At 40.6% G+C, this 16,897-nt stretch overlaps 1 protein-coding gene and 1 long non-coding RNA gene across 11 annotated transcripts in view; both read left to right on the forward strand.

Moving 5' to 3' along the window:
* Positions 1-7,172: 7,172 nt before the first annotated feature.
* Positions 7,173-16,897, forward strand: part of ENAH (ENAH actin regulator) — a 109,992-nt gene continuing 100,267 nt past the window's right edge. For 9 of the 10 annotated variants that reach the window (XM_074316928.1, XM_074316930.1, XM_074316932.1 and 6 more), the window contains exon 1: positions 7,273-7,577. In XM_074316928.1, coding sequence (XP_074173029.1) covers positions 7,573-7,577 — 5 coding nt within the window. In that variant the 5' untranslated portion in view covers positions 7,273-7,572. Of the gene's footprint in view, positions 7,578-16,897 lie in introns of all 10 variants that reach the window. The other variant, XM_074316929.1, reaches the window with a different exon arrangement.
* LOC141567915 (uncharacterized) lies at positions 7,584-9,574 on the forward strand. Its single transcript, XR_012490889.1, has 2 exons — positions 7,584-7,953; positions 8,477-9,574. It is a non-coding gene; the product is annotated as an uncharacterized LOC141567915 (long non-coding RNA).

Below are 16,897 nucleotides of genomic sequence, written 5' to 3' on the forward strand. Positions count from 1 at the left end.
AGGTGAGAATAGGTCAAAACACAAACGCAAAGATAAGCAGAGCTGTGAGATGAAGACGTTTGAGCCTCTGAAGATATAGCTAGCCTTAAGATCATACTTAAAATATGCAGACAAGTGCCCCCAACCCCCTGCTTTTTTGTTGTTGCTGTTGTTGTTGTTGCTTAAGCTACTCTAAATTGGGTTTCCATCACTTGCAACCAAAATCCTAACAAAAAGATCTGACTAGAAGGTCAAAGCAGAAAATCTCCTTTTCTTTCATAGGCTGATGGTAACAGTGGAAGTAGTAGTTATATTAGATTTAGCATCAGGGTGCCTTGTTACTATGCTCTGTACCCTCTCACTAGAAACCCCATCATTAGGAGAGGGTTAAATGTCTTGTATTGTATGAATGGATACCAAATGAGCAGGAGTTAACCAAGAGATCGAATTGTACCAAGCCGATAACATTTATGCTCATTGCTTAGACTGCTTTATTTCTTCCTTCCCTACTTGCATTCCCCCCTTCCAGTCTTAGAACAGAGTTACTCTGGAAAGCACCCATTGAGTCAAACTTGACCTAAACTATGAACTTAGCTAGTTACATCAACTCTCAAATGAAACAGACTGTCCAGTACTTGGGACAGCAAATGAACATGAAGAATCACAGGCCAGTGTTCTTAGGAATTGTTCCTTAACTTAATTTGGGCATCATTCAGTAGGGAAAGAACGCCAAGCCAGACTTGATACTAAACAGAGTCCTGAAGATATAAATAACTCCAATAAAGCAAATCAGTATCACCATCTTATTGGTAATAGGAGAGAAAATAAAGTGAAAAAGAAGACAGAAAAGACTAGACTGTGAACTTTTTTGAAGGGAAATGTCATTTGAAGGGAGAGACACTGGATAAAATCAAGTACAATGAGATGCTTAGCAAAGGCAACATTATAAAAAAACACACACAAAATAGGAGGTATTTAAAGAAAAATTAATTATGAGATGCTTGACAGATATAAAATGCTACCTGAGTTAGAGAAGAAAGCCTGAACGGGAAGCTAAGATAAGAGGGTTCTAGTCAAGGCCTTTCCCTGAAATATTATAACCATATGCATTGATAATAGATTTTCAATGAGTACTTAAGTCCTGAAAAAGTCTCTCACACGAAGATAAATGAAGAAATAGACGACTCCTTTTCAAACATTTTGTTAAGTTTCATGCTAGACTAAGACTTTTATGGCCAATTGCTTTGCAAACAACCAAAGCTCAAGATAGCAATGGGGTCAGCTAGTGGGGATTGTATTCCCTCTCTCGTCTCTCTGATACTAATTCAAACATCAATAAAGAAAATGTAGACACTTCTCTAGACACCTTTAAAAACACATTTGGGCTTGGCCTAAGTTTGATTGCCCTGAAATATTGCCACGAAATATGAGCCAATACAATCCAAACAGCTCTATGTGAGTTTTTGGTTCACTGAGTTGGTTTAAGAAACTTTAGTCCTATAAACTCTATAAACCACTGCTAGTTGTATGCCTGGGCTATCTAAGGTGAAGGAGTGAATTATCGTTGGTTACTTCTTAGTAGCATTATTATTCTGGGAAAAACACACATTAATTTGTAGTTCTCTAATTTGGAGGCTCATTTAAGTCATTTATTGAGTCCCTTGCATTGCACAAGGTACATTGTATTAGGGATAAAAGTCTCTGCCTAAAGGAGGGATTTTATAATTTGACTGATCAGAATGTCACCATGGGTCTTGCTATAGCTAGCTGTGGCAGAATCAGGAGTTAAGTGACTTGAGAGTGTGTTGTTTTGTTTTGAACTATGCTAGTTCTATTTCCGAAGTGGACCTTGAGTCTTTTCTGGTCTTATTTTATTTCTTTTTTTAATCAGAGGAAGTAAAGTGAAATAGAAGAGGCCACTTAATGCAGAGATTAAGAGTCTGGCCTGCGGAATTGGCCTTTCTGGCTTTCTTATTTATTAGCTGTGTGGCTTTGGGCAAGTCTCTTAACCTTTCTGTGCCTTTGTGTTCATGAGCTGCATGTATAGCAAGGATGACCATAAAGGCACCTACTTCCTAGGAATGTTGTGAGGATTAAGTGAAGTACCTGGCACGTTAGGAAACATCATTATTGGCTCGCCAGTTACTTAGCTACACTAATCTCCTACATTACTCAAATGCAAAGCCTATCTATGTTGGCTTCCATTTAAAGCAGGTATGAGTACTATACAGACAGGAGATGGGAATGAAACTAAATTATCCTTCATTGTCTTAATTTTTGATTTGTAATTGAATTCATTTACAACCAAATAGAGAATTTCCCCGCTGTCTACTTTGATCAAAGGACTCAACCTTTTCACATACAAAATGAGTACAGTATCACTATTTTACTTCATTGTAAGTTGGTACGAATGTTGAATGATTTAAGGATGTAAAATGTTTGGAGGCCAAATGAAAGTATTGCAACCAATGACACATAAGGAAATTATTTTTTCCGATAATTGCTACTTTTTGTTTGATTTTACAGAGGCTTGACTAGAGATTGCATTTTGACTTCATTAAAATTAGAAAATGAAGATTCAAAGATAACCTCTCAAACTAGAATTTGGTCACATCACCATGCGTAGCAAGAGTTTCAAAGAGAAAGATAATTGGGGTTTTTTAATGAGCTTTGAAACTTACCTGAATGGTGGGATAAAAGCTACAAAAGATGTGGTATTAAGCAGTGTGAATTAATTTTAGACAGCTTGTTCAGGATACATCCTAGTAGTAATAACTTTCTTCTCTACTGTGATTACTCAGAAAATAATCTTTATTAACTTTTCTCCTGATCTCCTTTGAGGAAATCCTCCAAGGCCAGCTGTCACCTGATCATACTGTCTATAAGATAATTGACTGGTATTCTCAAGTTTGATTACAGTAAATGGAAAAAGTAAATCAGTTCAATGCAAGCAAGAAGGCAGCCACTCGTTTTACTTCCCAAGCTACCAGCTAGATTTTATAAGAGATAAGAGTGCAGAATTAGATTATGGCGATGCTTCTTTTCAACCCAGTTTCTAAAACATCGTGAGTTGATTGTTATCTAGAAACGGAGCCCACCTACCATGTTCTTTAAATGGCAGCCATGGCTGAATTTTGTGGAAACAAAGCATTGTGTTTTACAGAATATACCCTCTATCAATTCATGTTACTCTAAGACTATTCAGGCTTTAGAAATCACTCGCAAAATTTACACAGTGTAGCACTAAGAAAAGAGACTCTGGGGAAGAGGAAATGAAATTAACTGGGTAAATCCTAATTTGGAAAGGAGATAAATGACAAATGGAAGAAAAATGCAAATGGCAGAGAGGCGAATAGTTTCCTCTAATGTCTATGTCTCCTGATAATATTTTAGAACTGCAATTATAGATGGGCAGCTAAAGCTGGAAGATGAGTAATAAAAATATCTCGAATCCTACTGGAATATCATGTTCTACATTCTTTCTTTCTCCATTCTTAGGGAGGCAAACAAAAATTACACTAATTGCCAACAAAGAAAACACAACACTGTTAAATACAAGTAGAAAATGTACAATCACATTCACTCTAAACTACCTTCCCTTCCGCACCCATCCTGAAGTAACTCCTAATTTTTCAAGTGAGAACACTTTTTTGGGTGTTGGGGGAGACCGTGCCTACAATCCTTAGCAATGATTTTCTGACTGCTAAGTACCATTAGTCATACATCCTCCTCATGCCCATAAATGGAGGCCAAGCCCACACTGATGCTATCAGACGAATTTAAACAAGGCATGTTCTAAGAGAAGCCTCAGAGCCAGACTGACAACACCCCTGCAGCAAACCCCTCTTCAACACAGGCATGTTTTATTTCATCTTACACCGGGGTGCACACTGCTAACAGATGTGTAGACCAAGTTGCAATGGCTGTATATACCTCGGGCATGGAGGGGTCCTCTTACCGGGATATTAAGCGGGGGTGCTTTTTTGTGAGGGAAAGTTGAGGTCCCTATAATGTTAAGAAGAGACTATTTCTTTTGACAGTTTCCTCTTCATCTTAGAAGTCATTCATTCATTGATTCCTTTTGCCACCTTTCAAACATTCAGATGCCTACATGAGGGCCAGGCATTGGGCTTCAGGCTGGGCAACGCTTACACGAGAAAAAGTCAAATGATTTTCACGTAGCCAGCACAATCTCAGGTCATTATTAAGCAGAGTTTATGAGAAGAAAATCAGCTTTAATTTTTCCTGCTTTCACCCACTCTTACTTAGCCATAGGAAGGTACTATGAGGTGGCAGAAGGAGCAACGAACCAATAACTGGAAATCCTGGGTTTAAGTTTCAGTTCCACCACAAAGGGACTGTAAGACTGTGAGTAATTTACTTAACCTCTCTGGGCCTCCCTTTTCTGTATTGAAAAATGAGTGGGTTGGACTTAAGATTCCTTCCATCTCTAAAATTCTTTTATTCTATACGGTAACACATTCCCCAAAGTTTCCTTTTGACCAGAATTAGTCTGTGATTTCCTCGCACAAGTTTCCCTCTTGCCCTCTCTGATTGTTAAACCAAATATGAACAAGCAGCAGTAACATTTTGTCACAGCCAACAAATTGCCCTTCCACAGAAGGAACTTTGGAGGTCAGGCCACCCATTGCAATATCTAAATCCAAAGGGAATGGTATGACCAACTTGTGAACTGGCAGGCTGCCATCCCAAAGGATGGAAATGGTTGAAGGCAGCCAAAATTCTTGGCTGGTACATTTTTAATAAACATAGAAAATAAGAACAGCATTTTCCACTTGGATTGCTTAATTTGGTACCCATACCACTGGAACATTTGCTGTTAGGATAAAGATGATGTGATATATCACTTATTTAGCGCAGGATGGCTTAACTTTCACAAATGAGAAGTAGGTTATGGAGTCATCTGTAAGGAATTTTTATCCTTGACTCTTGTCTCTGGCAGGAGATAGCTGGAGTCGTCAGAGCAAAATCTCCACCCCTTTTGGCCCTTTGTAAGACTTTTCCCTGAAACATAAGCTCTGCTGGATTTACTGTATTGCTATGAATGGACTAAGGCAAATTAGTGTGAATTCTTTGTGGCCGAGTATGTTTTATTAATCCTTTTCCAAATGGTTCAATATGTCGTATTACTACTTTTCCCAGAAGAAAAGCCTCCACAGCAAATGTTCTTTGGTTAACTTGGAGAAAAATATTTGAGGTGCATGTGTTTTAATTACATAAATTATAGTATTTGTCAGACAATGACCCTCATAGTTAGCTGCTATGATGTTTAATTGTGCTTATTGCACTAACTCATCCAGTTCTTGAGCTCTGTATTTCCCTGTCTCTACTTGTAATATGGCAACAAAGACATCTGACTGGCAAGGGTGTTTTCTCCGCAGTGCTTGGAGATCCTTGAATAAAATATTCTCTGTGATGGTAAGCTGTAATTAGATGTGGGTGGAAATTAGTGTTCTTCAAGTACACCGTGTTTAAACAGAGGTACTGTGCTTTTCAGTACTTGAGGCCACCCTGATCTTGTGCCATAGCTTCAGGTCACTGCTTCTATAGGGCTGCTGGTTTGAGGCTGCAGGTTCCAAAAAGAAAATAACTCGGTATTGAGTCTAAAGCCAGGAAGCTTTTTATAGTTAAAACTGGGCCACACAGTTCTATTATAGACAAGTCAGGCATTGACCAAGTATGACTGTAACTTACTCATTTTTCTTTTGGAAGTATAAATGATCTCAACTGTCATAACTATAATTTGAACTGTACCTCCATCTTAAAATAAAGCCCCAAAACTTTTGCATAGATTTCTTGGAGTCATGGTAGGTCCTCCATTTTGAATTAGATCCTCCAGTCATAGGAACCCAGTAGCAACAGACCTTAACCATCCTAGTTATATTTTTATAGAAAGTACAGTTCCTTCCTGCCTCGATACTACAAGAGGCCTGCACTGTGTCCAGTTTAAATTTTTATTTAATTATTGAATTTGCTTTTGGATACCGAAAAACTCCCACAACTGTATTATACATTCTGGCTTCCCAGACGAACACCCCCCCCTTCCCTCCCCCGCCTTCTCCCTCCCCCACCTCTCCCTCCCTTGCCCCCCACTTCTCCCTCCCACCCCCACCCCCGCCCCATTGGCTTTAAAAGAGTTTGCTTCGCCAGCACTTTACATTTACCTTTGGAAGAAGGTGATTTTAACACAGAATGTGAATGACGGAAAATTTAAAACTGTCGTTAGTTCACATCCCTCCTCCCCCCCGCCCGGAATTCCCTTTTCGCTAATGACGAGAGAAAGGGGTTTCACTGGCTGCGTTTCTTCCGCTCCTGCTGCTGCACACCGTGCGGTGCGCGTCTCCCGGCGGCTGCGGGTCTCCGCGAGTTGGCTGCGTTGGTTTGGGAATGAAGTCATCCCTATACATAGTGTGCATATCAGCTCGTTAAATCGGTACAGCACGCAGGGATTCCTCGGGAAGAAAAGGAGCGAAGCGAACAATGATGACAATATTTTACATTTTTATACGCCCCCCCCCCCCCAACAAATCCCGGAGGAACGGCTGGGAGTAGCCGGGCAGCGGGGCTGGTTGGGATGCCCACCGACTCGCCGGTCCCGGTCCTGAGACTGCAACAGGGCGAGCTAAGGACAAGTCCTGCGTGAGGGCCCCCGGCCGCCAGCAGATCCGGAGTCCCCCGGCCGGGCCCGGTGCCCAGTCACGCATCCCCGTCGCCACCTCCCGGCTCCCTACGCCGGTGCGCGTAGGTCCCGCGCCCCAGAGGTCCCGGCGCCTGGGTCTCCGCACCCCAGCCGCAGGGGAGGCCCGGGAGCTCCCCCAGGCTCAGGGGAGCACGACGCGGCGGGGAGGGGGCCGACCGCCAAGGACAACCCCGGGCGAGGAACCCCCGGTGGAGGAGGCGGGGGGTGGGGTGGGGGGCAGCCCCAATCCCAGGGGGCTGGAGGGGGCGGGGTGGGGAAGCAACAAAGAGCCTTTACTACCCCGAAGTCGCCAAGCCGGCTCACGCCCCTCCCGCTCTCCGCAGTCCCGCGGGGGCGCGGGCAGGCAGGGGGGTGTGCGCTTGGCCCCCCGCCTCCCCTCCCCCCGCGCCGCCCCCTCGCCCCCGGGGAAGGAGGGGAGAGGGCGGCGCCTGCGTGTTCCTCCGCCGCGCGCCCCGCCTCCTCTCGGGCTCCCGGCGGCGGCGATCCCGACTCTCCTCCCGCGGCTGCCGCAGCTGCCGGTTGCACACGGCCTGGGCGGCGGGCGCGGGCCTGGGGAGCGGCGGCCGGGCGCGCGGTCCCGGCGGCACCCCTGGGAGGGCAGCCGAGGAAGCTCCCGGAGGCGGCGGCGGCCGCGGGACCCGCTCGGCCTCTCCGCCCCCTCCCAGCCTTTCTTTCGCCCTCTTCTCTCATACTCCCGGCCGGCGCCTCGGCTTTGTGCGCGGAGATGGTGTAGCCTCCTGGCCGTCCCCAGGAGCCGCCGGCCACTTGTCTCCTGTCTCCCAGCTGCGTCCCCGCCCCTGGAGGACGGACCCCTGGACTCGGCGCCTCCCGCGTCTCCCGGCTGCTGGGGAAGCCTCGGCGCCGCCGGCACCATGAGGTGAGGGGCGCGCGGGGCGCTCGGGGCGGGGGCCGGGCAGGCCATTGTGCCGTGGGAGCCGCGACCCCACTGCCCTCGGACCCCGCCTTCCCGGCCCGGCGCGGCTCCCCGGGTCTCCGAGCTTTTTCTCCCCCTCCTCCTTTTGTCCCTTCTAATTTCTCTTTCTTTCTTGTGACCCTCCCTAACCCCTCTTGTTGGGGGTGGGGGGGTCTCTTTTCGACGGTCTCCCATTTTCCCCCAAATGCTCGTCTTGCGCCCAGGATTTCCCTTCCTAAATTTAATTTGCGCCTGGCTCCCTCCCCCCAGCCTTAGCCAGCCAAACCTGGGAGATGGGGAGGGGTTCGAGAGTCGAGGCGTGCGCGTTGCTCGGAAACAGGTATTTTCCCGTATATATGTAAAAATTCCGTGCACTTTTATTACAAAACTCGTGTTTCATTTATAAAAGAAGGAAAAGTTTGAAAGATCTGAAATCTCTGCGGGTAATAAAGTGCTCTGGTAGGCGAAGCTCTGAAAGGTGAAATTTCCCGATTGGTGGGGGGGGGGGAAGGGAAAGAATTTATTAGGTTTATATGAGGGGACAGTGAAAGACTGGGGTAAGTAAGTTGTTTGGGGTGTGTAAACGGGGGCGGGGAGGAATTTGTTTGCAAAACCCCTTTCTCTCCTTCCTCTGTAGCAGCCTGTGTTGCATTGCAGCAGCTGCCTTCCTCCTTTCCTCTGTAATCAATAAAACAGAAGCTAAATTATTTTTTCAGCCCCAAAGAATTGAACGTACTGTCGTAATCTATTTTTCTAATTGCTACGATGAAACATATGGTGTGACATTTTTCTTTTTTGTTTCTCCAATTGTGTAAGAGAATAAACCATGGTGTCGTGTGTCATTCATTGGAGATTTTTTTCAGCTTTCTTTCCTAAGCCTGTTTTGTGTCCATAACCTTCCCTTTTCGGATTGGTGCAAGACTTCGTGAGAAATGGGACTTGGTAGACTGAAGGCTGATCCATTCTGCGTTATCATCCTTATAGGCCTTCCTTTTGGGTTAAACAATTGTGGATAAAGTAAATTACTCCATTTCTGTGTCCTGGAAGAGATAGTCTTACAGTTCATTTGGATTTGAATCTCCTTTGTGTTAAAGATTAATGGCCAACCGTTGCCAAGACCTTTATAATGTGATACAATGAGATTTGAATGATATAATCTACAAATTCCTTCGCTTTGGCAAGAAAATGTCATGTCATTGGAATTCTCAGTTTAAGTACTTTCCATGTTAAACTTTAGTTTTCTTTTTTAATCACGGTTGAACACTTTCTCATTTAAAAAAATTTTACGTGATATAACCACGTACTTCAGTTTACTGTGAATTTGAATTGGAATCTGATTCCAAGTTACAGAACTTTATTGTGATGGCCTTAAAAATTGTGCTTAGTGCTGTGTCTGTTAGTGACCCCTTTTCCTTCATGATTTCGCAAGTTATTTTAATGTGTAATGGATCAATTTAAAATGTGATTATGGTATACAAACCAAAAAACATAATCTTTGTAAAATACGGCTTGAAAAACTCAAACCATTAGTTTGAGCATGGTATTTTATCAAATTACTAATGTCCTTGAAAACTTAGGAACTATAATCAAATATATGTAATGTTATATTTTGTAGTACTATGTATTGTCGACTTCTCCTTTAAAGATTTAATGCTGTGGGGGTCTTGCAGATCAGATGTTAGGAGTTTCTTTCCCCAAACTTTGGGTAGACTTATCTGAACACTGTGCAATGTAAAACAGTGAAAATGGGATATATTTAAATAAAACGATCGTAAACTATTGTGATTCAGAGGTTATGAACCAAAAAAAGAAAAAAAAAAGAAAAAAAAGAGTAAAGTTAATGTTTTGGGTATTCAGTGAAGTTTGATCCCTCTCATGTATCGTTGTCAATCTGTCACAGGTAAATTGTATCTTCACTTAAAAGTTCCTTTTCTAATAAAAAGTAACTTGTACTTTGAAAACCTTTTTTCTGCTCTATTCCTTATTAAATGTAAGGAGGGAGGAATCACACTGATGCTTTCCAGTAGCATAAATGTTATAGAACGTGGTACACGGGTTTGAAAAGTTTGTTCAAGCAGCCTACAGTAATTCTTTGTAGGCTAATTTTGAATAATTTAAGAGCAGAAAAGAGGATCAGCTTTTCACTTTGGAAGGCATTGGATTGTTCAGTAGGTGGTTTGTGCAGCTTGGGAGTATACACATTTCCTTAGATACCTGTAAAAGTAGGATGGTCTGATTTGGGGGTAAAAGGTTCTTGTGCTAGTCAAAAAGCTTTGGAATATTTGATGGTCAAGATAGGGTTTTTCAGGTTATCTCAATATTTGACTTAGTCTCAATGATGCTTTCAAGTGCTGTAGGACATGTTATATTATTAAGTTGAGTCTATTTTAGTTATATTAAGGAGTTGTACTGATGTTTTAAAGGCCATCCAGAAATAGGAATGCATGGGTAGGAATTTCCACTTAAGTTGGTCAGAATTCTGAATAGAGGATATGATGAGTATGGCGCTGTTTAAGTATTGGTGCTAAGATCGCTGAGATGACTTTAATTTTAGGAATAGCATGACTACTGTGATGCAACGTAATAATCCCTACATAGAAGGCCACGGAAATACTTGACACTCCTGAACCAATCTTAGCTATACGTGGTAAAAGCGGTATATAGAATTACTTGTTAATACTTTGCTTAAAGACCAGAATTTAAAAAAGGAGGTGCATTTCTTATACAAGACAGTGAAAGGGATGAGGCCCCCGAAAACTGGTGCTTTTAGTGTAATGTCCAACTTTTTGGCTCTAATTTTTCACTTATGTATTGTTTCAAAAGTACCAGATGGTTTGTGATTGAGGTATGTGTATATATATATATATATATATGTATTATTAAAATAATGTATATCATTTAAATGATTGCGTTTTTTTTTTACTAAGTGGTTGTCAAGGTTTTTTTTTTTTTCTTCTTTCTTTAAATAGAGGAGCTTGTCTGATGTAAGATAGTTGCATATAGCCTAGTAGCTAAGAAGAGCTCAGAAGAGTTTGGATTGACGTTCTTGGATCCATTAAGTAGTCCAGGCTTCTACTCACTAACTACCCTGTGACTTTCTCCTGTGAAAAGGGTTGTGAGGATTCATCCAAGCTAATCACATGATTTCACTGGTTCATATTTTAAGATATGTAAAAATAGGGATAATTCTTTACTGGGTAGTGAGGGTCAAGTGATAAATAAAAGAGAAGATGCTTTGTATACTTGTAAGCATTACACAATTATGTTATCCCTCTTGAGGCCTAATTACATAAAACGTTAGGGTAGTTTACTTCACCTTTCTAGGCCTTATCTACCTCAAGGATGGCAAGCAGGTTACATTTTGCTTACATACTCCAGTTGGCAGTAGCTGCCATGTTGATAAGGACATAGATACATTTCTGGGCTTGGTGGGAAAGAGTGCCATGATTTGACTGGGATGTGGGTCCCAGAGAGTGGCAATGGAGAGTATTTTCTGGAATCCGACTTTTAACCGTGTGTGGTCTACCTAGTCTAGCCTTATTGTATAGGGGAGGAAATTGATCACCATTGACATTGGTCATCATCATTGCCTTTCTTGTGTCGATTGAGTCTTTGAAATACTTCTTGTGATTTTGTTACCTTCCTTTCTGGTAATGATTTTAGAGTGTGGTACGATCAAGACTCAGAAGATCCAGATTTATATGCTGAGCAAACTGGTGAAAATGGAGCTAGTTCTATGATTTCATAGGATTGTTGTGTCAAATGAGATAGCCATGAAAGGATACACTAGTAGTTTCTGTTCCCATGGATCTTCGTTTATGCTAGTAGCTATTGGGTGTGTTACTTTCCCACAGAGGTTTAGTTTAGGGGCAGGAGCCAAATTTGTATTTTTTTAAGCATGTCATTGCCTTGTATGTAGGCATTGTTTTCCATTGTAGGTATTTATTAAGTGAATAAATCTTGAATGAGTGTGGATTAATGGGAACAGTTTACTGAAGTTTATACGTTATTCAAGTTTTTGAATGCCTTGTTAGCCCACTTGGAATAAGCAGAATAGGTAGGCCCGGGTTGGCTGGTGGAGAAGAAGTTACATACCAGACTGATGGTTTTGGTTACTTATCCTGCAAACAGCTTAACTCTGGGGTGATTGTGTACCTTGTGAAATACCAGTCTTTATCATGAGTGTAAGAAGGATTTGGAGAAATGTGATTTCAATTTTTATGCAGTTGTAGGGAGGAAGAGGATACTTAACTTCTTCCTATGCCAACTTCAAGTTGCAGCCCCCCCTTCCCCCCTTTTCTTTCTTTGAAATTGATGGATGGAACTGAATGGAAATAAAAGTTAAAAGAGAATCTGAGCTGAGGCTGTATCTCAGTGGATAGTTCCTAAAATACAGGCTTAGGAAGTTTTCTGGAATAGAAAGCAAGAAGGGAAACGTTCTGGCAAGAAGTAGTCCCAGATTTATTTACCTCCCAGCTATTCTTGCATATTCCTATGCATCCTGAATATTTTTTGCTATAGCGTTTATTACATTGTTTTATAATTACCTGGATCTGTCTGTCCCTCTTCATGGTAAGCTCCTTGAGGGCAGGGACTGCATTTTTATATTTTATGTAGCAGCATTATTCACGATAGCCCCAAAGTGGAACCAACCCAGATATCCATAGACTGAGCAGTGGAGAATCAAAATGTGGTCTGTCCATACATTGGAATATTTGACCATCAGAAGGAATGAATTACTGACACCTGACAAAAGTGGATGGAAACATGCTAAGTGGAGGAAGTCACACACAAAAGGCCACCACATAATTGTTTGATTTCATTGATATGAAATGTCCAGGATAGGCACATCTTATCGAGACAGAAAGTAGATTAATGACTGCCAGGGTCTGGGGAGAGTAAAGGAGGAACGGGAAGTGAGGATTTTTATGAATATGTATGGGATTTCTTTCTGGGGTGATGAAAATGTTCTGGAATTAAACAGTGATGATGGTTGCACAACCTTGTGAATATACTAAAAGCCACTGACTTTTATATTTTCAAACGGTGAATTTTATAGTACGTGAATTACATCTCAACCCCCCAACTCCTCTGTCCTTGGCTTATTATTTTCACTTATTCACTGGAGTGCCAAGTATCAAAAGAGGGTCTCATTTGCTTTACGTTTCTGACAGTTTTATTACTTTGGATTAATATTGGAAATGGACAGCTTCATGTTTTCTAAAGAAGAGAGGCTGAAGACAGATCACTGGGCTTTTCTCTGAAGGGAATGGGGCAGGTGGGAATGCTGAAGTGGACAGACTCATTGATGGTGGTGCCTCTGACAGGCCCAAACAAGTTTCGGAGCCCTATCTGCATGCGAAGGTAGCAGCCATCTCTCTGGTAGCCCTGTTCTAAGTATGGAGGACCGAGGTCACTGATGAAATCAATGAAACGAATCCAGCAGAATCTTCAGAAAACGGCTCCATCTGGTTCATCTGATTTTTCTTGGGTCTGTTTACAATAATCTCAAATACCGAAGAAAGTTTTGTCTTTGGGGAGTGAAGTAGCCTTGATGACGTTTAGACAGACTGAGTAACTTTCCCAGTGGTAATGACCTTCTAGAACATCTGGTCTTGGCAGCCCGTACACCTGATGAGATGGAGTCAAAATGGCTGCTTTCACAGTCACCCCGATCTTTTTTTGGTATCTGTGTTACGTGTCAACTTGGTAGGGAAGAAGCTTTGTCAAATTCCCCAGAACATAAATGAAATAAAATGAATGGCTCTTTAGGTCAAATCTCAGGGGAGTCCAAATTGCTTGTTTTATAGTGCAGCTAAGGGTTCTTTCTGTGAAGGTTTTATAAATGGTTAAATATTGGTTTCATTTGAGTGTCTACTTTGTTGTACAATCTGAAATGTCTCTTTCCTCTCCCAAATTCTCATCTCTAACGAGTATTGCAAGCAAAATGGTGACTTTGGTTTTTAATACTTTAAGATTTATGAATTATAGGCTTTTATGAAAACTTAGTTATTTTTCTTTGTAGTCTCTTTAATCCTCTTTGCAGTATTTTGAGAAAATGAACCAATTACCATTGTCCACATAAATGTCTGATCAGGTTCTTTTTTTTGTTATTTTTTCCTTCCGTTATAAAGCCGTAAAGGTTTTGCATAGATTTTAGAAAGTGTGGAAAGTATAAGATGTTAATAACTCAAATCCAAACCATCTAGAATTTTGATATTTTGATGTATAGCTTTCTAGACTTTATAATGCATGTATTCATTAATAAATGTGATTGTGTGTGTGTATGAATATGTTTTCAATAAAAGAGATCATACTATATGCAAGGTGAAATTATACTATGTTATGTATTTTGTAACTGGCCCCTTTCCACCTAATTCTTATCACTAAATATAGATCTATGTATTTTAAAGTAACCGCATAGTATTTTCACTATGCTTTGGATGACCTTAATCTACTGAATCTCTTAGGGATGGACTTTTAGGTTTTTTTCCTTTTCTTTTTGTTATGAAAAATATTGCGATGAACCTTTTTGGACATATGTCTTTGTGCACATATCTGCTATGTTATGTTTGCACATATAGTGTAGGGTCAATTCCTAGCAGTAAAATTAAGTAGCATTTATTTTTTTCTTTTCTCTCTGAGTAGGTCCTGTCCAGTTGACCTCCATTTGCTTCTGTTTGTCTCACTGCCCGTACTCAAGTCCAGGCCACTGTTACTGTACTTGAAGAATTAGTGTCTCCTCCCTTCCATTCTTGTCTGCTGTTTTCTATGCATCAGTTAGAATGGTCTGGAAGTGGAAATCAGATATTGTTATCCCCTTACTAAAGCCTTCAAGGGTATCTTAGTGCTCGTAGAATAAAACCCAAATTAATCATAGAACCCAAATTGTTAAGGGCCTGCCTGATCTGCCTGTATTCCTGGTTCTTAGGACAGGCCTCTGTGCGTATGCAAATAAGTATTTGAGTGAATAATAAACACAATTGCCAGACCAAAGGGAATTTTATCAGTTTTTGATACACATTACTAATCAGCAAAAGTTGATGAGAGTGCCCATTGCTCCACAGTCTGGCCAACTCAGGGCCTTATTAGCCTTTTTAACTTTGCCAATCTGATAGGCAATAGGTGTTATCGCAGTATTTTAATTTGTATTTTTTATTACTAGTAGAGTTGAACATTTCTTCATGTGTTTATCGGACATCCCGATTTGTGTGTGAATCACCTGTTCCTGTGCTTTGTCTATTTTCCCAATGAGATGCTTAGTTTTTCTTGTATAATATACTTAATAAGTAACCCTTTATGGTGCAGATGTATTGTGGCAGTTAACTAATGTGGTATCACAAACCACCTCAAACCTGGTAAAATATGTATGAGTTGGTTGGGCAGTTCTTCTGCTGGTCTCAGCTGGACTCATGTGTTGTTTTTCTTTTTTCTTTTAAAATTTATTGGGGTGACAATTGTTAGTGAAATTACATAGATTTCAGGTGTACAATTCTGTATTACATCATCCATAAATCCCATTGTGTGTTCACCACCCAGAGTCAGTTCTCCTTCCATCACCATATATTTGATCCCCCTTACCCTCATCTCCCACCCCCCACCCCCCTTACCCTCTGGTAACCACTAAACTATTGTCTGTGTCTATGAGTTTTGGTTTCTCATTTATTTGTCTTGTTCTTTTGCTGTTTTTGGTTTATATACCACATATCAGTGAAATCACATGGTTCTCCGCTTTTTCTGTCCGACTTACTTTGCTTAGCATCATACTCTCAAACTCATAAGTGTTTTTAATCCTTGCTTAGGTTCATGTGGTGTGTATGTCTGCTTGGCTCTCGTAATGCAGCCTACAATGAGATCGGGCGGCACTGTGCAAGCTGTTATCAAACCTCTGCTTGCGTCCTGTCCCTTTATTAAGCCTTTGTGGCCAAAGCAGGTCACGTGGTCAAGTCCAGAGTCAGAGTGGGAGGAGACTACACAAGGATATATCAAGAGGTGTGATTCCTTGGGGGCATGACGTACAATCTACCACATACGTGTCTTCTAAATTTGTCCCTTGTTTTTTAATTGTTTGTTTTGGTGTAGAAGTTTTAAAATTTCATGTCAAGTCTGTTGGTCTTTATACCTTTACAACTTTTGCCTTTGGTGTCATGCTTTCCGCAACCTGAAATCACATACATATTCACTTACGTTGTCTTCTGTTACTTTCATGGTTTCATTTATATTTAAATTTAAGAAACTTGAAATTTATTTTGGTGTAAGATGGGAGGTTAGTATCTAACTAAATATCAAATAGTCATTTGCCAGCCTCATTTGTACAGTAATCCATCCTTTCCCATTGATTTGAAATGCTATATTCATTGTATATTGAATTTCCATAAATACTTTGTTCTATTGTTGGACTATTATTAATTATCTAATTCTATGCTAGTACCTCACTATTTTAATTACTCTAACATTATAATTTTTAAACATCCAGTAAAGGAAGTTATTGTTAGTTTTCTCAGTTTTCAAAACTTTATTTACTATTTCATTTAATTCTTTTAGATTAGTTTTAGAGTCATTTTATCAATTAAAACAAAGATGAAATAAAAAAGAAAATTACACCAAACCTGTTGGAGTTTTAATTAGAACTGTGTTAAACTAATGGAATAATATGGGTGGAGAAAGAATTGACCCTTTTATAATACTGAATTTTCCATTTTTTCTCTCCACATGTTCAGATTTTAATTTCATCTTTAGTAAAGTGTGACAACACATTAGTTTCTAGTTTAATAGGTTTGATACGAACTTTTAAGAAGGTTCTAGTATATGTAGAAATTGAACTTTAGCTCATTTTTACTATAAGTACATCTGTTTTCACTTTTCTTTGTGTTGGTCTCACTTAAAATGTATATGTTATGTTTTAAAAAAAGGTTTTCCTTCACTATTTATCTTAATTCCAATGTTGACATTTATATTCCTCAGTTTTCTTAGACTTTGAAGTATAAGTTACTGAGAACTTACTGCCTGAAATACTTTACATATTAACCATTTAATATGCCTCTAACAACTTATAAAGTAGGAACTGTTTTTATCCCCATTTTATATATGAGGAAACTGAGTCACAGAGGGTTAAGTGACTTGCTTTAGGGTCACCAGCTAGTAAACATGGGACATGGGGTTCCATCCCAGACAGTCTGGTTCCCGAGCTCATGCTTTTAACTAGGGCCTCTCTGTAATGGGTAACTTATGAATTGAGGTGTATATTTAAATTTTCTGAATATTCATGTATGAACAAATAATTT

This window comes from Rhinolophus sinicus, linkage group LG12 (genome assembly GCF_036562045.2).
Source record: "Rhinolophus sinicus isolate RSC01 linkage group LG12, ASM3656204v1, whole genome shotgun sequence".
Lineage (NCBI taxonomy): Eukaryota > Metazoa > Chordata > Mammalia > Chiroptera > Rhinolophidae > Rhinolophus > Rhinolophus sinicus.